Source organism: Vipera ursinii (assembly GCF_947247035.1).
Source record: "Vipera ursinii genome assembly, chromosome: Z".
Classification (NCBI taxonomy): Eukaryota; Metazoa; Chordata; class Lepidosauria; order Squamata; family Viperidae; genus Vipera; species Vipera ursinii.
In genome coordinates, this window is record NC_139517.1 from 2,028,626 (window position 1) to 2,049,317 (window position 20,692).

At 53.7% G+C, this 20,692-nt stretch overlaps 1 protein-coding gene and 1 long non-coding RNA gene across 3 annotated transcripts in view; both read left to right on the plus strand.

Moving 5' to 3' along the window:
- The window catches only part of POLR2A (RNA polymerase II subunit A), a 40,691-nt gene that overhangs the window by 17,932 nt on the left and 2,067 nt on the right, over positions 1-20,692 (plus strand). For both annotated transcript variants that reach the window (XM_083377615.1, XM_083377616.1), the window contains 18 exons: positions 2,097-2,306; positions 3,079-3,247; positions 4,179-4,273; positions 6,157-6,360; positions 7,457-7,679; positions 8,927-9,110; positions 10,064-10,235; positions 12,516-12,621; positions 12,886-13,091; positions 14,222-14,446; positions 14,703-14,949; positions 15,046-15,146; positions 16,014-16,118; positions 16,245-16,427; positions 16,529-16,732; positions 18,379-18,565; positions 19,506-19,619; positions 20,469-20,618. In XM_083377615.1, coding sequence (XP_083233741.1) covers positions 2,097-2,306; positions 3,079-3,247; positions 4,179-4,273; positions 6,157-6,360; positions 7,457-7,679; positions 8,927-9,110; positions 10,064-10,235; positions 12,516-12,621; positions 12,886-13,091; positions 14,222-14,446; positions 14,703-14,949; positions 15,046-15,146; positions 16,014-16,118; positions 16,245-16,427; positions 16,529-16,732; positions 18,379-18,565; positions 19,506-19,619; positions 20,469-20,618 — 3,085 coding nt within the window. The remainder of the gene's footprint in view (positions 1-2,096; positions 2,307-3,078; positions 3,248-4,178; positions 4,274-6,156; positions 6,361-7,456; positions 7,680-8,926; positions 9,111-10,063; positions 10,236-12,515; positions 12,622-12,885; positions 13,092-14,221; positions 14,447-14,702; positions 14,950-15,045; positions 15,147-16,013; positions 16,119-16,244; positions 16,428-16,528; positions 16,733-18,378; positions 18,566-19,505; positions 19,620-20,468; positions 20,619-20,692) is intronic.
- LOC310649437 lies at positions 16,756-18,353 on the plus strand. The gene is made up of 3 exons (XR_014494224.1): positions 16,756-17,239; positions 17,298-17,446; positions 17,647-18,353. It is a non-coding gene; the product is annotated as an uncharacterized lncRNA (long non-coding RNA).

The window sequence follows — 20,692 nt, forward strand, 5'->3', positions numbered from 1 at the left end:
TCTTGCCCCGTTTTGCGACCTTGCTCACCTCCATTTTTTTTAAGCGAATGGCTGTAGCGATTAAGTTAAAGTTCCCTGGCGGTGAAGTGGATCCGGCTTCCCCGTTGACTTTGCCGGTCGGAAGCTTGCGAAAAGGGGAATCCCGGGATGCTGCGACTGTCGTAAAGACGAGTCGGTTGCCGAGCCTCTGAATTTTGATCCCGGGACCTGTTGTAAGAATGAAAAAAAACCGTCCCGAGTCCCTTTTTTTCCAGTGCTGTTGTAACTTGGGACAGTCCCTAAAAAAAACCCCTCGTAAGTCGAAGACTGCCCGTGTTAAGGACTGGTGCGTTTGAACGGGACCTGGAGCAGGGGTGGGCAACTATGAGTTGAAAACCATTCTGTCCTGCTTCTGACAGATGAAACTCTTCAAAGGACTTTGAGGCATTGTTTTCCTTAAAGAATCTTTATTCGAGTAGCAGAGCATCGGCATGTACATAGGTGAAGCCAAAATCGGATCACATACTATCTAGCGCAGACATGTCAAACACAAGGCCCGGGGGCCAGATCCGGCCCGCGAAGTGGTTTCATGTGGCCCCCGAAGCCATCCTGGAAACAGTGAGGGAACGGCCACCACTGCCTTGGCCCTGGCCCAGAGACCCTCCTTTTGCCAGAGACCCCCAGATCTGTCCCACTCCTGCCCAGGCCCCCATAGGGACCCTTCATGCCAATGATGTAGAGCTGGCCACGCCCACCCAGTAGGCCATACGCACTTCAGCTGCGCCCAGCCAGTAGGCCGCGCCCACCCTGGCCATACCCACCCGGCCCCCCAAGGGCAGCCACAATGCTGATGCGGCCCTCAGTGAAATTGAGTTTGACACCCCTGAATTCTAGCGCCATTCCCTCCTCTAATAATTAACAGTCATAAATCACATTCTCCAATTAATGTGAAACGCAGGCTCTCCCTCCAGTTCTCCAGCCCGCCGTTTCCTATCATCTCTTATTTCAATAACCTTGGTTCTCACGCTAGGTCCAGCATGGTTATGTCTAGCTAAACTCTCATGCACATTCCTCTCCCCCCCCACCCCCAGTATCATCTAACTCCGTGGTGGTGAACCTATGGCACCCGTGCCACAGGTGGCTCGTGAAGCCCTCTCTGTGGGCACGCCCGCCGTTGCCCCAGTCCTAGGCCTTCAGCTGGGTTTTATAAACACTTTTTGCTTTAGGCCTCCGCCGCTGTGTGCCAAAAAACCAAAAAGTTTCAATCGATCAATCAGTTTCAACTTCTCGCAGGGGGGGGGAATCTCGCAAAGTTGGAATTGATTGAACTTTTTAGTCCCGCCCAGTCTGCCGTTACTGCCGCAGCCACGCCCACCCAATGGGCCACGCCCACCCAGCACCCCGACAGTACGTAAGTGGGTTTTGGGTTGCAGTTTGGGCACTCGGTCTCTCAAAGGTTCGCCAGCCCTGCTCCTAACTCTTTAAAGAGTAAAAACACTAGCAGGAAAATGTCTGCATCTCCATCGGTTGTCGGAGCAAGACCATCCGAGGTTAGCAGCGTTGGCGCGTTCCTTTAGGGACCGTTCAACATCCTCTGCTACCAACTTGTGAGCAGCTCTCACGAGAGATCGATGGGTCGTTAAGGTGCTTCCAAGTAAAAGAGGCAGGATGCAGAGATGCAATCATTATGAAGCTTTATTCATCGATAGATTATATAGAAAGAGCTATATGGCATGGAGGCATCCATGCTTGTATGATAGAGAGAGAATGCATGCAAGAGAGAAATAACAAGTACAAGGACGAAGAGCAGCCCTTGAGCAGAGGTATTTATGGGGGGTCTGAGCCCCTCCCTAACCATAAAACACTCTCTCCAATGGGGTTGCAGGGGCCTGGGACCCCTGACTCATCTGATGACCCTTTTGGGTAACTGCCAATGGCTGGCACAAAACATCTAACAGCCGGCTCAGGAATTCTGGCCGTTGGAAGTCCCGCAGGTCGTCTAAGTTGCCCACCTCTGCCGCAGAGTTAGCGTGGAAGACAGGAGGACATGGATTCTGACCCTGGTCTGCTTCTCCCTCCCCGCCCCTAACTCACCCCACCCCCCCTTTCCTTCCCAGGGAGAAGTGATGAACCTGCTGATGTTCCTGTCCACCTGGGATGGTAAAGTGCCCCAACCGGCCATCCTCAAACCTCGTCCGCTCTGGACCGGCAAGCAGATCTTCTCCTTGATCATTCCGGGACACATCAACTGCGTCCGCACTCACAGCACCCATCCGGACGACGAAGACAGCGGCCCGTACAAGCACATCTCTCCGGGAGACACCAAGGTAGGCCCGATTGCTGGGAACCAGGGGGTGGGGGTGGGTGTGCACGTCTTTCCAATGGTGAAAAAAATCTACAAAAAAACCCCGACCTCTTGGAAGCGCGTGGCCCCACCAGGTTTGATGGAGGATGGCTGGAGGGTAAAATGTCTGCGGGGGATTATTCTCCGTCCTCCAAGTCAAGGTTGTCCCCGGAGTGGTTTTTTTTTTTCCAGGAGGGAACTGGATTTTCCTGTTGTTTGTTTTTTTCTTTGAAGAGGTTTCGCTTCTCATCCCAGAAGCTTCCTCAGGTTCTGACTGGATGGTGGGGGGGGGGGAGTGGAAAGATTTATCCTCCTTGCAGACGGCTGCACCTTTGCCTTCTTTTAGAGAGCCGTTGAGGCCACCTGGAGGTTTACCTGTGTCCTCAGACTCACCTGAGCAGTACAAATGGGTGTGGAGCTACAGGGACAGGGGCAGAAAAAACATCCTGCAGGCAGAAGGCTCCCACACCCATTTGCATCACTCAGGTGACCCCCAGAGGACCCAGGCAAACCCACCATTCGGTCAGAACCTGAGGAAGCTTCCGGGAAGAGAAGCGAAACCTCTTCAAAGAAAAAAAAACGAGAAAATCCAGTTGCCTCCTGAAAAAGCACCTTTGGGATGGCTGGTGAACTGGTTTTTGGGGTAGCCCTGCTGGGAACCTAGCTTGGGGCGGAGGGGATGTCGCCTCAGCCCGCCATCCTGCAGCCTTTGGATGGAGGGCAAGACTTGGCTCCAAACCACTCCCAACCCCCAGGTCATTGTGGAGAACGGAGAGCTGATCATGGGCATCTTGTGCAAGAAATCCCTGGGCACCTCGGCTGGCTCCTTGGTCCACATCTCCTACCTGGAGATGGGCCACGACGTCACCCGCCTCTTCTACAGCAACATCCAGACGGTCATCAACAACTGGCTGCTGATCGAAGGTGAGGGTGGCTGGGACTCCCCACCCCCGCCCCCACCCCGAGCATTGGGGAAGCGTCCCGGGCATTCCTGGGAAACTAGGGCTGCTGCTTTTGGCTGTCCTGACGTCACCGGGGAGGGTATTAAGGGGGGGCATCTTTGTATCACATGGGATATTTTGCTGAGAATCCAGACATCTGTCTGTCTGTCTGTCTGTCTGTCTGTCTGTCTATCTAATCTATGTATCTATCATCTATCTTACCTATGTATCTCTATCTTATCTCTTATCTATCTATGTATCTATATCTAATCTATGTATCTACCATCTATGTATCTATATTATCAATCTATATTATCTATGTATATCTATCTAATTATGTATCTATATCTATCTTTTATATCTGTCTCATCTATCCATCATCTGTCTGTCTTTGTCGTCTAATTCTAATTCAACCCCTACCTACCTATTCATCTGCCTATCCACCTATCCATCTACCTACCTAATGCTCTCTCTCTATCTTTATATGTATCCATCTGCCGTCTAATTCTTTCAATCTCTACTTACCTGTCTTATCCATCTACCTACCTAACATCTAATGCTGTATCTCTCTCTCATCTCTCTTTCCTTATATCTGTCTCATTTATCCATCCTGTCTGTCGTCTAATTCTAATTCAATCTCTACTTAGCTATTTAGCTGTCTGCCTATCCATCTACCTACCTAACTTCTAATGCTATCTCCTCTCTCTGTTTCTATCTATCTATCTATCTATCTATCTATCTATCTATCTATCTATCTATCTATCTATCTAGTTGGGTCATAAAATGTGCGCAAATAAACAACCCAGCTCAGGCTGTGCCAAGGACCCAACAGCGCACAGCGCTTAAGGGCGGTGAATGCTTGTTGGGGTTGTTTTTTAGCCAGCCTGCAAATGACCGCTCCTCTCCTTTCCTAGGACACACCATTGGCATTGGGGACTCCATCGCTGACGCCAAGACCTACCAGGACATCCAGAACACTATCAAGAAAGCCAAACAGGATGTGATTGAGGTAGGGGGCAAGCTGCGAAGACCCCCGGATCTGGGAGTCTGATAAGAGGTGGGTTGGATGCCGGGACCTGGGTGCCGGGTCCCCTTGCAAAGAGAAAGCTTTGTTCCTTCTGGGGGTCCTTCATGCTCTCTCATCCGGCTGGTTTCCTTGCAGACGTTTCGTGACCCAACTAGGTAATGTCATCAATTCTGGAAGGGGGTGAGGTTTGCGGAGGGGAGGAAGAGGAGCACCGTTGGGTCCTTGGCACTGTCTGAGCTGAGTCGGTTGTTTGCAGCCATTTTAGGACCCAACTGTTGTTGTTAGTTGCGAAGTCGTGTCCGACCCATCGCGACCCCATGGACCACGTTCCTCCAGGCCTTCCTGTCCTCTACCATCCTCTGGAGTCCATTTAAGCTCAGGCCTCCTGCTTCAGTGACTCCATCCAGCCACCTCCTTCTCTGTCGTCCCCTTCTTCTCTTGCCCTCAATCTTTCCCAGCATGAGGCTCTTCTCCAGTGAGTCCTTCCTTCTCATTAGGGGGACAAAGTATTTGAGTTTTAGCTTCAGGATCTGGCCTTCTAAAGAGCAGTCGGGGTGGATCTCCTCTAGGACTGACCGGTTTGATCGCCTTGCAGTCCAAGGGACTCGCAGGAGTCTTCTCCAGCACCAGAGTTCAAAGGCCTCCATTCTTTGGCGCTCAGCCTTTCTTACGGTCCAACGTTCACTGCCATACATTGCAACTGGGAAGACCGTAGCCTTGACTATACGCACTTTTGTCGGCAGGGTGATGTCTCTGCTTTTTAGTGTGCTGTCTAGATTTGCCATGGCTTTCCTCCCCAGGAGCAAGCGTCTTTTAGTTTCTTGGCCGCAGTCCCCATCTGCGGTGATCTTGGAGCCCAGGAAAATAAAATCTGTCACCACCTCCATTTCTTCCCCATCTATTTGCCAGGAATTGAGAGGGCCAGATGCCATGATCTTGGTTTTCTTAATGTTTAGTTTCAACCCAAGTTTTGCACTCTCCTTCTTCACCCGCAACAAGAGGCTCTTTAGTTCCTCTTCACTTTCTGCCGTTAGAGTGGCATCATCTGCCAAAGCCAAAAGGACCCAACTAGGGAACAGCAGTGCTGGTTAACCTCACTCCCTTCTAGCGCTGATGACGCTACTTACTTGGGTCACGAAACGTCTGCGAGAAAAGCAGCCAGCTGTTGAGAGAGCACCGAGGACCCCTCAGTTCGGCCCGGAGCTACAAATGTTCCCTTCTCTTATTACTTGGGCCTTGAGACCGCAGGAAGCCGGACCCGTCTCCAAAAACCTGATGTTGCCTTTGAAAAAGTTTTAAAATGGGGATAAATTGTCCTGACAAGTTAAAATCAGAATAGTGAGGAAATCTCCAGTAGAGAATGGCAGACTGTGCCTGGGGGAAATTTTGAGGAGGTTGAAAGGAAGGGGGTGGACAAACCTCTCCCTCTGCGAGGGAGGGGGCTGTTTTAAAAAAGAAGGAAGGAGATAGAGGGAAAGGGGAGGAATAGAGATGGGAAGGAGGGAGGGAGGGAGGGAAAGAAGAGAGAGGAGATACATGGAAAGGGGAAGAGGAAGGAATAAAAATAGGAAGGAAGGAGGGCAAGGGGAAGGAGGGAAAGGGGAAGGGGAAGGAAGGAATAAAAATAGGAAGAAGGAAGGAAGGAGTGAAAGGAAGGAATAAAGATGGGAAGAAGGAGGGAGGGGGAGGGAGGAAGGGAAAGAAAGGAATAGAGATGGGAAGGGAGGAAGGAAGGAGGGAGATACATGGAAAGGGGGGGAGGAAGGAATAAAGATGGGGAGGGGAGGGGGTCAGTCTTGAAAAGCCAGGCCTGTGTCCCTGGCCCGGCCTTGAACCCCCGCCCTCCCTCCCCTCCCCTTCTCCAGGTCATCGAGAAGGCCCACAACAACGAGCTGGAGCCCACGCCGGGCAACACCTTGCGCCAGACCTTTGAGAACCAGGTCAACCGCATCCTGAACGATGCCCGAGACAAGACGGGCTCCTCGGCCCAGAAGTCCCTCTCCGAATACAACAACTTCAAGTCCATGGTGGTCTCGGGGGCCAAAGGCTCCAAAATCAACATCTCCCAGGTAGGACCCACCTCGCCCCGCTCTGGGTAGCTCAGCCGCTGGAGCATCCGAGGGTCCAGGGTTCGAGTTACATCTTCGGGCGATCCATTTCGAGAGCCAGTTGGGTCTCGTGGTTGAGGCACCAGACTAGAAAGTCAGGGACAAGGAGATCTAGTCCCGCCTTAAGACAGAAAAGCCGGCTGGGTGACTTTGGGCCAATCACCAGGCGATGGTGAGTTCTAGTCCTGCCTTAGGCACGAAAGCCAGCTGGGTGACTTTGGGCCAATCACCAGGCGATGGTGAGTTCTAGTCCCGCCTTAGGCCCGAAAGCCGGCTGGGTGACTTTGGGCCAATCACCAGGCGATGGTGAGTTCTAGTCCCACCTTAGGCACGAAAGCCAGCTGGGTGACTTTGGGCCAATCACCAGGCGATGGTGAGTTCTAGTCCCGCCTTAGGCCCGAAAGCCGGCTGGGTGACTTTGGGCCAATCAGCAGGCGACGGTGAGTTCTAGTCCCGCCTTAGGCACGAAAGCCAGCTGGGTGACTGGGCCAATCACCAGGTGACGGTGAGTTCTAGTCCCGCCTTAGGCCCGAAAGCCAGCTGGATGACTTTGGGCCAGTCCCCCTCTCAATTCAAATCACCTTACAGGACTGTTGTTTTGGGGAAAATAGGAAGAAGGAGCATTGGATATGTTTACCCTTATTTATAAAATACAACCATTATTATTATTATTGTAATCATCATCATCATCATCAATTTGAGTGTTCAGTTGACTGAGTTTCATGTTTTATGAATAAAAGTTTTGTATATAATAATAATAATAATAATAATAATAATGATGATGATGATGATGATGCTACTCGGAACATCTTAGATACCTGGTTGATCCCTAGGATGCCGGCAGCAACCGGTGTCAGCCCTCAGAGCCAGTCAATTTGAGTGTTCAGTTGACTGAGGTTCACGTTTAATGAATAAAAGCTATGTAGTCATTATAATAATAATAATAATAAATATAATAAAGGCAGGATATTAAACTTGAGGCTTGGGGAGGTATGCTTCCCCAGAAATCTCACCTGACCGGGCTGTTCTCCTCCTGCCACCCCACCCCACCCCCCAGGTCATCGCGGTGGTGGGGCAGCAAAATGTGGAAGGAAAACGCATCCCCTTCGGCTTCAAGCACCGCACGCTGCCCCACTTCATCAAGGACGACTACGGGCCGGAGAGCAGGGGCTTCGTGGAGAATTCCTACCTGGCCGGCCTGACCCCCACCGAGTTCTTCTTCCACGCCATGGGGGGCCGAGAAGGGCTGATCGACACGGCCGTCAAGACTGCCGAAACGGGTGAGTCGGAGGTGGGTTGGGCTGGCTTCAGGTCACAAAGCGGGACGAGCAGGAAGTCTCAAATTTGGGAGCTGCCCTGGACTCTACAACGTTTCAATATTTGGGGGGTGGGTGGGTGGCCCCAAAGATGAGGGGCGGGGTGGGTGGGGTTTCCACCTATTATTCTCCAAAGCACCCGAAGGCAGCGCAAGAAGGATGGAAACGGACCAAAGAGAGAAGCGACCAATTTCCAGACTGTTAGATGTTTTGTGCCAGCCATTGGCAGTTACCCAAAAAGGTCATCAGATGGGAGCAAAGAGGCTTCTTTGCTTTCACTGATGAGTCAGGGGTCTCAGACCCCTGCAGCCCCATTGGAGAGAGTGTTTTATGGTTAGGGAGGGGCCAAGGCCCCCCATAAAAACCTCTGCTCAGGGGCTGCTCTTTGTTCTAGCCCTTCTCATCTTTCTCTCTCGCATGCGTTCTCTCTCTATCATACAAGCATGGATGCCTCCATGCCATATAGCTCTTTTTATATAACCTATCGATGAATAAAGCTTCATAAGGACTGCATCTCTGCATCCTGCCTCTTTTACTTGGAAGCACCTTAACGACCCATTGATCTCTCGCCAGACCTGTTTCACACAGACATCGTGAACAATTAACTAGCGGAACAGCTTGCCACCAGAAATTGTGGGTGCTTCATCGCTGGAGTTTTTTTTTTTTTTTAAAAAACAACCATTTGTTTGAAATTGCATAGGGTCTCCTGAAGCAGGGGGCTGGACTAGAAGACCTCCAAGGTCCCTTTACAACTGTGTTATTCTGTTCATTAACCAGCAGAACAGCTTGCCACCAGAAATTGTGGGTGCTCCATCGCTGGAGGTTTTTTTTAAAAAAAACGAACCATTTATTTGAAATTGCATAGGGTCTCCTGCCCAAGCAGGGGGCTGGACTAGAAGACCTCCAAGGTCCCTTCCAGCTCTGCTATTCCACGATTCTGTAAAGGTCTCCCACTTGAGCAGAGGGATGGACTAGAAGACCTCCAAGGTCCCTTTACAACTGTGTTATTCTGTTCATTAACCAGCGGAACAGCTTGCCACCAGAAATTGTGGGTGCTCCATCGCTGGAGTTTTTTTTTTTTAAAAAAAACAAGCTGCTTTTTGAAATTCCATTGGCTCTCCTGCCCGAGCAGGGGGCTGGACTAGAGGCCCTCCGAGGTCCCTTTTAACTCGCTGGTTGTGTTATGCTGACCTCCTCCGCTTCTTAACCAGGTTACATCCAGCGCCGGCTGATCAAGTCCATGGAGTCGGTTATGGTGAAATACGATGCCACCGTCCGCAACTCCATCAACCAGGTGGTGCAGCTGCGTTACGGCGAGGATGGGCTGGCCGGGGAGAGCGTCGAGTTCCAGAACCTGGCCACGCTCAAGCCTTCCAACAAAGCCTTTGAGAAGAAGTGAGTCCTCCTTCGCACTCAGCGCCCTGGCCCGGTTGGCTGGCCTTGTTGGAGGGCAGGGGGGCTCCTGGGTTGGTTTGCCATTCCAGGAAAGCTGCTCGGGATTTGTTCCCGTAAACGATCCCAGCAGATCCATGAATCCTTTCCCCTCCTACTTTCCCCCACAACAACCCTGTGAGGGAAGCCCACCCCATCTTAAAATGGCCACGATTGGGAAACCACAGTTTGGAACGGCTAAGCGGCCGTGGAGTCCCCTCAAACAACAGAATAATAGGACACAGGCAGTCCTCGGCTTACAGCAATTCATTTAGTGACCATTCAGAGTCGCAACCTCACTGAAAAAAAGCCACCTGGGGCCAGTTCTTCAGACTTGCAACCTCGTGGTCAGGTGATCAAAATTCGGACGCTTGGCGACTGACTCGTACCTATGACGGTCGCAGCGTCCCGGAGGGGAGGGGGGGTCACTCGATTTTTGCCCCTTTGGGCTACCTTCCGACAAGCAAAGTTGAGGAGGAGTCCAGATCCACCCAACCTCCGCGTTGCTAACTTAAAAACGGCTGCGGGCGATTCGCTTAACGACGGCAAGAGAGGTCGCAAAGCGGGCTCAAGGCTCGCTTGAGCAAACGTCTCCCTTCCGCAACGCAAAATTTCGGGGGGGTTCGGGTCAAGGGCTGCCTGCAACGAGAGCCAGGAAGGGACCTCAAGAGGTCGTCTAGTCCAGGGGTAGGCAACCTCGGCTCTTTTATGACTCATGGACTTCAACTCCCAGAATTCCTGAGCCAGCCAAGCTGGCTCAGGAATTCTGGGAGTTGAAGTCCATGAGTCATAAAAGAGCCGAGGTTGCCTACCCCTGGTCTAGTCCAACCTTTGCCCGAACCAGGACACCCCCCCCTCACCCCCACCCCATCTCCCTTGCCATTTGAGGCATCCTCCTCGGGCTTCCCTCTGCCCAGGTTCAAGTTCGACTACGCCAACGAGCGGGCTCTGCGCCGCACCCTGCAGGAGGAGATGGTGAAAGACATCCTGAGCAACGCCCACATCCAGAACGAGCTGGAGAGGGAGTTTGAGAAGATGAAGGAGGACCGGGAGGTGCTCAGGGTCATCTTCCCCACGGGGGACAGCAAGGTGAGGCACCTGCCCCCCACCCCTCCGGGAAACAGGGGCACCCTCTCCCCCCCCCCGCGTGGCCCGTGATGGGCGGCCACGAGAAGAGGCGGGCTCGGTTAGGCCACGCCGTGCTCCCCATTCACACGACTTGAGGGAAAAGCCCACTCCCCCTGCCGTGTGGGGCGTCCGTTTGGAAGCGTCAGGAGGAGGAGGAGCATCGCAGTCCCACGGGATGCCAGGGACGGGTGTTTAATTAGAGTAACGAATAGTGGGAAAGGGGCCTCGGAGGTCCTCTAGTCCAACCCCCCCCCCCCATGCTCAGGCAGGAGACCCTATCCCATTTCAGACAAATGGCTGTCCAGTCTCTTCTTAAAGACTTACACAGTGTTGGAGCATTCACCGCTTCTGGAGGCAGGTTAGATAGATAGATAGAGATAGATAATAGATATAGACAGATAGATAGGGAGATTTAGCTAGATAATAGCGATAGACGTAGGGAGAGATAGATAATAATAATAATAATAATAATAATAATAATAATAATAATAATAATAATAATAATAATAATGTTGGAAGGTACCTTGGAGGTCATCTAATCCAAACCCCTACTTAGGCAGGAAACCCTATAAGTACCATTTCAGACAAAGGGCTGTCCAGTGTTGGAGAAAGAAGGGAGGGAGGAAGGAAGGAAGGAAGAATAATAGAGTTGAAAGGGACCTTGGAGGTCATCTAGTCCAGCCCCCTTGCTCAGGTAGGAAACCCTGTACCATTTCAGACAAAGGGCTGTCCAGTCTCTTCTTAAAGACGTCCAGTGTTGGAGAAGGGAGGGAGGAAGGAAGGATAACAGAATAATAAGAGTTGAAAGTGACCTTGGAGGTCATCTAGTCCAACCCCCCTGCTCAGGCAGGAAACCCTATACCAGGGGTCGGCAACCTAAAAAAGAAAAAGAGCCACTGGGAACCGGTTCCATCACAAATTAAAAAAAGAGGGAGCCGCGTGCGTGTGTCCATGCACGCGCATGCGCAAAAAGTTTTTTTGCGCATGCGCGGACGCACGCGGCTGCCATTTTTTTAAAAATGAGATGGAACCGGTTCCCGGTTGCCCGATGGCGATGGCCCGTCTGCAAAGCTGCCGCTTTCGGCAGCTTTGCAGACGGGCCGTGGCAGCTTCCTCAAAGAGCGGCGCCCCTGCCCATTCCGAGAGGTGCGCGCGCACCTCTCCGAACGACCGGAGTTGCGCGTGCACCTCCCCAAACCTTTGGGGAGGTGCGCGCGTACCTCCGTGCGAAGGGGCAGCGGCGCCGCTCTTTGAGGAAGCTGCCGAAAGCGGCAGCTTCCTGAAAGAGCGGCACCGCTGCCCGTTCGCGTGGAGGTACGCGCGCACCTCCCCAAAGGTTTGTGGAGGTGCGCGCGCACCTCCGGTCGTTCGGAGAGGTGCGCGCGCACCTCTCGGAATGGGCAGGGGCGCCGCTCTTTGCGGAAGCTGCCGCGGCCCGTCTGCTAAGCTGCCGCTTTCGGCAGCTTCACAGACGGGCCGCGGCAGCTTCCTCAAAGAGCGGCACCGCTGCCCATTCGCGCGGAGGTACGCGCGCACCTCTCCAAAGGTTTGGGGAGGTGCGCGCGCACCTCCGCCCATTCGGGGAGGTGCGCGTGCACCTCTCCAAACGGGCGGTGCCACTCTCCATTTGGAGAGGTGCGCGCGCACCACTGCCCGTTGGAAGAGGTGCGCGCGCACCGGGCGGCTGGGAGCCGCAAGAGACGGCTCAAAGAGCCGCATGCGGCTCCGGAGCCGCAGGTTGCCGACCTGTGCCCTATACCATTTCAGGCAAATGGCTGTCCGGTCTCTTCTTAAAGAGTTCCAGTGTTGGAGCATTCACAGCTTCTGGAGGCAGGTTGTTCCACTGGTTAATTGTCCTCACTGTCCGGAAGTTTCTTCTTAGTTCCAGGCTGCTTCTCTCCTTGATTAGTTTCCATCCATTCCTTCTTGTCCTGCCTTCAGGCACTTTGGAGAGTAGCTTGACTCCCTCTTCTTTGGGGCAGTCCCTGAGATACTGGAATAACTGCTATCATGTCCCCCCTCATCCTTCTCTTCGTTAAACCGGACATCCCCGGTTCCAGCAACCGTTCCTTATGTGTTTTAAGCCTCCGATCACCTGATCCTCTTCGTTGCTCTTCTCTGCACCCTTTCCAGAGTCTCCACATCCTCTTTACATCGTGGCGATCGAAACCCGGCGCGGGATTCCCAAGTTTCGCGTTATAAAAATGACGCTAACCGGTGACTCTCTCCCTCTTGTCCCAGGTGGTCCTGCCTTGCAACCTGCTGCGCATGATCTGGAACGCCCAGAAAATTTTCCACATCAACACCCGCCTCCCCTCCGACCTGCATCCCATCAAGGTGGTGGAAGGTGAGTCGGGGGGGGGCAAACCGAGGCTTCTTCCATGGGCAGAATAGGGAGGAGTTTTGGAGCCTGGGCATCTGAGAGGACCCATCCCTGTTTTTTCTGAGCTGTGGGGATCGGGGTCTGGCCTTGCCTGCAGGTCATTCAAGTGAGGTCAGGAGCATTGATTTGTGCTTTAAATTGTAAGCCGCCCTGAGTCTTCGGAGAAGGGCGGGATATAAATGGGATTTTTAAAAAACGGATCAATTCCTTCCTTTCCTCTCCTCCCAGGCGTGAAGGATCTGAGCAAGAAGCTGGTGATTGTGAACGGCGACGACCCCCTGAGCAAGCAGGCCCAAGAAAACGCCACCCTGCTCTTCAACATCCACTTGCGTTCCACGCTCTGCAGCCGTCGCATGATTGAGGAGTTCCGGCTGAGCGGGGAAGCCTTTGACTGGCTGCTGGGAGAAATCGAATCCAAGTTCAACCAGGCCATCGTGAGTGCCAACTGAGACACACCCGCACGCCCACACAAAGGAAAGTCACCTGCCCAACGAAAAGCAGGCAGGAAGAAGTGAAACCGAGCCGTTTTCGGTTCCCGCGATCCTCCTCCTTTAAGTTCCGCTCGAAAGTCTTAAAAACTTCTCCCTTTGCACCTTCCGGTTTCCATCTTGAGCAGCTGTGGAAATTGGGGAGGGAGGGGGGCAGAGTTTCCCTTCGGAGGGGGGGGCGCGTTCAGCCTAGCCAAGGAGTGGCCCTCTGGGACCACTAAAACGGCCCAGAATTCCTTGCTCCTGCAGCTCGGTTTTTCGCGATGGGAAGTAAACACATGCCTGATCGTTTTCGGGTGGAAAATTTTGCCCTGGCTTTAATAGGGGTCAGAAGATGGCCGGAATCTCCTTGGGACAGGCCCAAGATTCATAATTCTCTTCTTGGCTTCGGCTCCCTTTCCTGTAACACAATCCGCAAGGGGTTAGGAAGCTTCTCCTCCGTTTTTCGGTCACTCCGTTCCTCCAAGGTGGCCTGATGTGGGTTTGAAGCAAGCCACGTTGGGAAAACATTATCTGCAGCTTGAACAGCCTTTCCCTTAACTCAGGCGACCTTCAGATGGGTGGACCTCAACTCCCAGAGGTCTATCTGATGATGGCTGTGCTGCTTGGGGATTTTGGGAACTGAAGTCCACCTTTGGGATGGATGCCCAGAGAAGCAGACGACTGATAATAGCCTCTGGTGGGAAGTTAGTTGTTCATCAAACATACAGGAGGTCCTCAACGACCCGTCGTTCAGTGACTTTTTGAAGTCATGGCCTATCTGAAAAGAGGGGAGTTACAACAGCTCCCGTTGGCTCCCCCGTCACGTGACTACACGGCCCTCTCGTGCCGCCGTGTGACTTGTTTTACAACGGTTTCGTTGAAAACCGTAGCCACAGCAAGTTGTTTGCTTAACAGCCTCTGCAAGAAGGATCATAAAATCGGGTTGGTCGCACGACCGGTTCCGTGCGCAAACGGGCAGGCTCCGCAACTCGAGGACTTCCTGCGGGAATACAAGCTCCCGTTTTCCAAACTTAACGAGCCGTCGCACTCGGCCTCAAGTCCAGGAAATATTCCCAGCTCTCCTTTTTCCACAGGCTCACCCTGGTGAGATGGTGGGGGCCTTGGCCGCCCAGTCCCTGGGAGAACCTGCTACCCAGATGACCCTCAACACCTTCCACTACGCTGGGGTCTCGGCCAAAAACGTGACCCTGGGGGTGCCTCGGCTGAAGGAACTGATCAACATTTCCAAAAAGCCCAAGACTCCTTCTCTGACGGTCTTCCTTCTGGGACAGTCTGCTCGTGATGCTGAGAGGGCCAAGGTGAGGAGGAGAAGAGGGGGTGGTGGTAAAGTTGGCCTTGGCTGTGGAGTATGAGGGCATCTCAGAAGGTTCCTGCCCTCCCATGCTGGAGGTCTTTCTCCTAACTCAGGGTGGAGGCGGTAGGTTGTGCCCCCGACATTTTCTCCCTCCATCTCTTGAGGGCCAACTGCAGATGGGTGGCCAAACCCTAGAGGTAGACCCCTCCGCAAGGAAGTAGCTTCCAGTGTTGATGCGTCTTCGCGTGTCTCCATCCCAGGATATCCTCTGCCGCTTGGAGCACACCACCCTTCGCAAGGTGACGGCCAACACGGCCATCTACTACGACCCCAACCCGCAGAACACTGTGGTGGCCGAGGACCAGGAGTGGGTGAACGTCTACTACGAGATGCCCGACTTTGACGTCACCCGCATCTCCCCTTGGCTGCTGAGGGTGGAGCTGGACCGCAAGCACATGACGGACCGCAAGCTCACCATGGAGCAGATCGCCGAGAAGATCAATGCCGGTGAGTCAGGGATTGACGGCCGGAGCTCGCTCTGTCCTTTGCCCGTGTCCACCGGTAGCCCATTGGATAACCTTTCTTCTTCTTCTTGTTCCACAGGCTTTGGGGATGACCTCAACTGCATCTTCAACGATGATAATGCTGAGAAGCTGGTGCTGCGCATTCGTATCATGAACAGTGACGAGAACAAGATGCAAGAGGTGGGGAAAGCAATCACTCTTACCATTAAACCTCTGGGGATTGGAGTTGATGGGAAACGGGTACGATGGCCAGGGTCTTCTTCAACTGAAGGAAGCAGATACCCTTGGGTATCTTGAGAGTAGCTTTGGCCAGCTCATGCATTTCTGACAGGGTTCGTGGTCTGTGACCTCTGGGCCAGGGTGGGGCAGGTGGACTTGAGTCAAAGACAGCCATGGTTCCACCAACCAACCAATGAGCGTCGAGTCCATGGTTGTGCCAGCAATCCTATGTAGTCTGGTACCAGGTTTCCAGGAATTTTGGTCCTTAGCTTGGTCTAGGATACTCAGTTGAAACTATAGTGGACTCTACCCATGCATTGTGAGAGTGTCTTCATTGTGTCTTCCAACTGGTATTCATGGATGTGCTTTGCTAGTCTTCTGCCTGTTTGTCCTACAGAGTGGCTGTCACAGTCCTTGCATTGCATGCTGTAGTTTTTATTCTCTCTCTTGAATGGTGTGTAAACGTGGTTTATCTCTATGTGCCTGTTGATGGCTAATTTGTCTGAGTTCCAGGAATTCCCTAGCGTGTTTGGACTTGGCTCGGTCTAGGATACTGTCAGTTACCCAATTGAAACTATGGTCAAGTCTGCCCATGTGCTAATTGGTGTTCATGGATGCGGTCTGCTAGTCTTCTGCCTGTTTATCCTACATAGTGGTTGTCATTGCGCTTACACCAGGAGTCTGCAACCTTGGCAACTTAAAGACATGTGGACTTCAACTCCCAGAATTCTGGGAGTTCATGTCCACAAGTCACAAAGTTGTCAAGGTTGGAGACCCCTGCCTTATACTGTGTGGTACATGAGAGATCTTTCTTCTCTGGTGGCTTAGGAGGAAGAGGTGGTGGACAAGATGGACGATGACGTTTTCCTGCGCTGCATCGAATCCAACATGCTGACGGACATGACCCTTCAAGGCATTGAGCAGATCAGCAAGGTTAGGCCAGGAGGCCTGTCCTTACAGCTCCTAACCCTCCCGAAAAATGTCCTTATCTTTCTCCCGTCCCACCCGGGTTACTGGCGTTGTTAATTCACCAGCCTGCTCCTCCTCCTCCTTCCTCAGGTGTACATGCACCTGCCCCAGACCGACAACAAGAAGAAAATCATCATCACTGAAGATGGCGAGTTCAAAGCCCTCCAGGAATGGATCCTGGAAACCGATGGCGTGAGCCTCATGCGCGTGCTGAGTGAGAAAGACGTGGACCCCGTGCGCACCACCTCCAACGATATCGTGGAGATTTTCACGGTGAGCCCCGAAGCGGCGTGGTGTTTCCTTGGGGTTGGGATAAAGAAGGTCCTGGAGCGTGCCAGGCGGCAACCTGGAGAATACATCTTCCTCCGTTACAGGTGCTGGGAATTGAGGCGGTGAGGAAGGCCCTCGAACGGGAGCTGTACCACGTCATCTCCTTCGACGGCTCCTACGTCAACTATCGCCACTTGGCCCTGCTCTGCGACACCATGACCTGTCGCGGGCACTTGATGGCCATCACGCGGCACGGCGTCAACCGCCAGGACACGGGCCCGCTCATGAAGTGCTCCTTCGAAGAGACAGTGAGTTTGTGTAGGGCGCGAACGACCAGGCCCTCCTGTGTAGAGCTCAAGCAATCCACTTTATTGTTTTAAGCCCCTAATACAAGAATCTTCCCAGCGTTGCCGCTTCTGCCCGGGAAGACCAGATAAGGTTCTAAAGCAGGGATGTCAAACTCAGGGCCTACAAGCAGACTAGTAGGAGTAGATGTTGAGTGTGTAGCGGGGGGAATAGTTGAAGCGGTGGCAGCCCCAGAGGGGCCTGGAACAGAGTCAACTGGGGCTGCCAGGGCTTGGTGGAGACCCCAGAATTGGCACACGCAGTTGAATAGGCCCAGCCGGGGCAGCGGTTGAACTTATGGGGGACCAGAGGAGAGGATATTATAGGAGCAGTTTTGGCGGGAAAGGGAGAAGGCAATAGGGAGGAGAAGAGAGAGACTTCTGTGGGGCAGGCCTGAAGGAGAAAAGAGGAGAATAGGGAGAGGCTTCTGTGGGGCAGGGCAGGCCTGAGGGAGAAAAAAGAATAGGAAGGCTTCTGTGGGGCAGGGCAGGGCAGGCCTGGGGCAGAAAAGAGCAAGAGAATAGGAAGGCTTCTGTGGGGCAGGGCAGGCTGAGGGAGAAAAGGGGAGAATAACAGGCTTCTGTGGGGCAGGGCAGGCCTCATGAAGAAAAGAGGATAGGAAGGCTTCTGTGGGGCAGGCCAGGCTGAGGGAGAAAGGGGGAGGAGAATAGGGAGAGGCTTCTGTGGGGCCAGGCAGGCCTGAGGGAGAGAAAGGGGCAAGAAAGGACAGGCTTCTGTGGGGCAGGCCTGAAGGAGAAAAGAGGAGAATAGGGAGAGGCTTCTGTGGGGCCAGGCAGGCCTGAGGGAGAGAAAGGGGCAAGAAAGGACAGGCTTCTGTGGGGCAGGCCTGAAGGAGAAAAGAGGAGAATAGGGAGAGGCTTCTGTGGGGCAGGGCAGGCCTGAGGGAGAAAAAAGAATAGGAAGGCTTCTGTGGGGCAGGGCAGGCCTGGGGCAGAAAAGAGCAAGAGAATAGGAAGGCTTCTGTGGGGCAGGCCAGGCTGAGGGAGAAAGGGGGAGGAGAATAGGGAGAGGCTTCTGTGGGGCCAGGCAGGCCTGAGGGAGAGAAAGGGGCAGGAAAGGACAGGCTTCTGTGGGGCAGGGAGGCCTGTGGGAGGAAAGAGGAGAATAACAGAGGCTTCTGTGGGGCAGGGCAGGCCTCATGAAGAAAAGAGAATAGGAAGGCTTCTGTGGGGCAGGCCTGAAGGAGAAAAGAGAATAGGGAGGCTTCTGTGGGGCAGGGCAGGCCTGTGGGAGAAAAGGGGAGAATAACAGGCTTCTGTGGGGCAGGGCAGGCCTCATGAAGAAAAGAGGATAGGAAGGCTTCTGTGGGGCCAGGCAGGCCTGAGGGAGAGAAGGAGGCAGGAAAGGACAGGCTTCTGTGGGGCAGGCCTGGGGCAGCAAAGGAAGAGAGTAGGAAGGCTTCTGTGGGGCAGGCCCTCTTGTTTCAACGTAGTGAGTCCAGGCTAATTCCTCGCTTGACCCCCCCCCCCTTTCCAACTGGGACCGTTGCCCCCCTCCCAAAATGTCTGGGGCTTGGGACCAAGAGCTGTGCTCTGTGCTGGTCCTCTGGCCCCTGTGCCACCCATGGGGCTGCTCCTGCCTCCTCCAGGTCGACGTCTTGATGGAGGCGGCCGCCCACGGCGAGAGCGACCCCATGAAAGGGGTCTCGGAAAACATCATGCTGGGCCAGCTGGCGCCGGCCGGCACCGGTTGCTTCGACCTGCTGTTGGACGCAGAAAAGTGCAAATTCGGCATGGAGATCCCCACCAACATCACCGGGCTGGGCGTCGGGGGCCGTAAGTCCTGGCTGCCTCTCTTGGGGGAGCGGGGGGGGTGGTGGTCCGGAGAAGGGGACCCAATTTTGCATTCTTTTTTGCCACTGTTGTTAAGCAAGCAATGGTTGTTAAGTGAATCATACGGTCGTTTAAGCGAATCTGGCTTCCCCCGTTGATGCTGCTTGTTGGAAGCCGACTGGGAAGGCTGCAAGTGAGGATCACGTGAATACGTGCCGGTCGCCAGGCACCTCAGTCCCGACCACGTGTCTGTGGTCATAAGTGCGAGGACCGGTCATAAATCACTATTATTTGCTGCTTTTGAAACTTTGAACGGCCACTAAACGAAAGGTGGCGCGTCACAGATGAGCTGTACAGGCAGTCCTCCGCTCACCCCGACCACAAAGGAGCCCGGAACATCTGTCGTTAAATGAGGCGTTTGTTAAATGAGTTTTACGACCTCTCTCGCCACGGTTGTGAAGCAAACCTCTGCATTCGCTAAGTTAGTCGCGTGGCTGTTAAGCGAATCCTGCTTCCCTGTTGACTTTGCTTGTCGGAAAGTGACGTGACCCCAGGGACGCTGAAGCCATCACAAAGGCGAGTCCGGCATCCGAATTTGGATCGCTTGACTGCGGGGAGGCTGCAGCGGGTGTTTTAAGTGTGAAAAATGGTCCTTGGTCCTTTTTTTCAGTGCCACGTGACTTTGAACGGTCGCTAAATGAACCGTTGTAAGACGAGGACTGCCTGCAATCTGTTCATCAGCATCAAATTTGACCCACCTGGAGGGCCCTGGGTTGGGGAAGGCCTTGCTCATTCTCCAGCCCCAGACAGCTTGTCATTTAACAGTCGGGGACGCCTTCCACATCTGGGGCCAGCCGGGTGCACCTTTCGCACCCGGCATCTCCGCCGCTCCAGCCTCTTCCTCGGGGGCACCGGTCCCACTCACTCTTTTCTTCCCTTACAGCTACTGGCATGTTCTTCGGCTCTGCGCCCAGCCCCATGGGTGGGGTGTCCCCTGCCACGACCCCGTGGAACCAAGGTGCCACGCCAGCCTACGGCGCCTGGTCGCCCAGCGTGGGTAGGTATCGAAAAATCGCTCTTTCCCAGTTTAGGACGAAGTGGGTTACCTCGATGGTGGTTTGTAAGGACGGGCTGATTTTCGTCGATTTAGGTGGGGGCGTCGATGGGTCCCACAGAGATCACGAACCCCGACAGCTTTTTTTTATTACGGAAATACGCCTGTGGCAGGATCTGTGGGGCGGCAGGGAAAAAAAAACAACTCAGATTCTGTCATAAAAATGGGTTTGGTGAACTTTGCACCCCGAGCTCTTTCCCCGTTTTTCAAAATCTTGGCTTCGTAATCGGAGAATCCCATTGTGGGGGTGTGTTGAAGCTCGAGAGCCCTTAATCTAAAGTGCACTTCAAATATGCACGCCCCCCCCTCCAGCCCCCCCCCCCGGGTGGGTCGGCCCTTGGGGGCTTCCCGGCTGCCAACACCAGCGGTTAAAGAGTTTGTAGGATGCTCGGAGCCAGCGGAGAAGAAGAACGCAGGCGGTCTCCGTTAAATTTATTTCCAATTAAGGGCTCCTGGGTTTAATGCAGCCTCTGCTCCCAGCCCTGCAGGGTGGGGAAGTGGAGGGGAGGGAGTGAGGAAGGAAGGAAGGAAGGAAGGAAGGAAGGAAGGAAGGAAGGAAGGAAGGAAGGAAGGAAGGAAGATGGAAAGGGAGGGAGGGAGGAAGGAGAGATGGGAAGGAAGGAGAAGGGAAGGGATGAAAGGAAGGAGAAAGGGAGGGGGGGAAGGAAGAAAGGAAAGAGATGGGTAGGGAGGGAAGGAAGGAGAAGGGAGGGATGAAAGGAAGGAGAAATGAAGAAAGGGAGGGGGGCGCTGGTTTCTCTCTCAACTGCAATTCTCCCTTCCTCTTTTTAGGGAGCGGAATGACCCCTGGGGCCGCCAGTTTTTCCCCCAGCGCAGCTTCCGATGCCAGCGGTTACAGCCCCGGGTATTCCCCCGCCTGGTCGCCCACCCCAGGCTCCCCCGGCTCTCCAGGGCCTTCCAGCCCCTACATTCCCTCTCCAGGTAGGTGGCTACCCCAGTCCTGCAGGCCCTCCCGTTGTTCTCCTCGGAGGGTGGAATCCTGGATTAACCCTCGG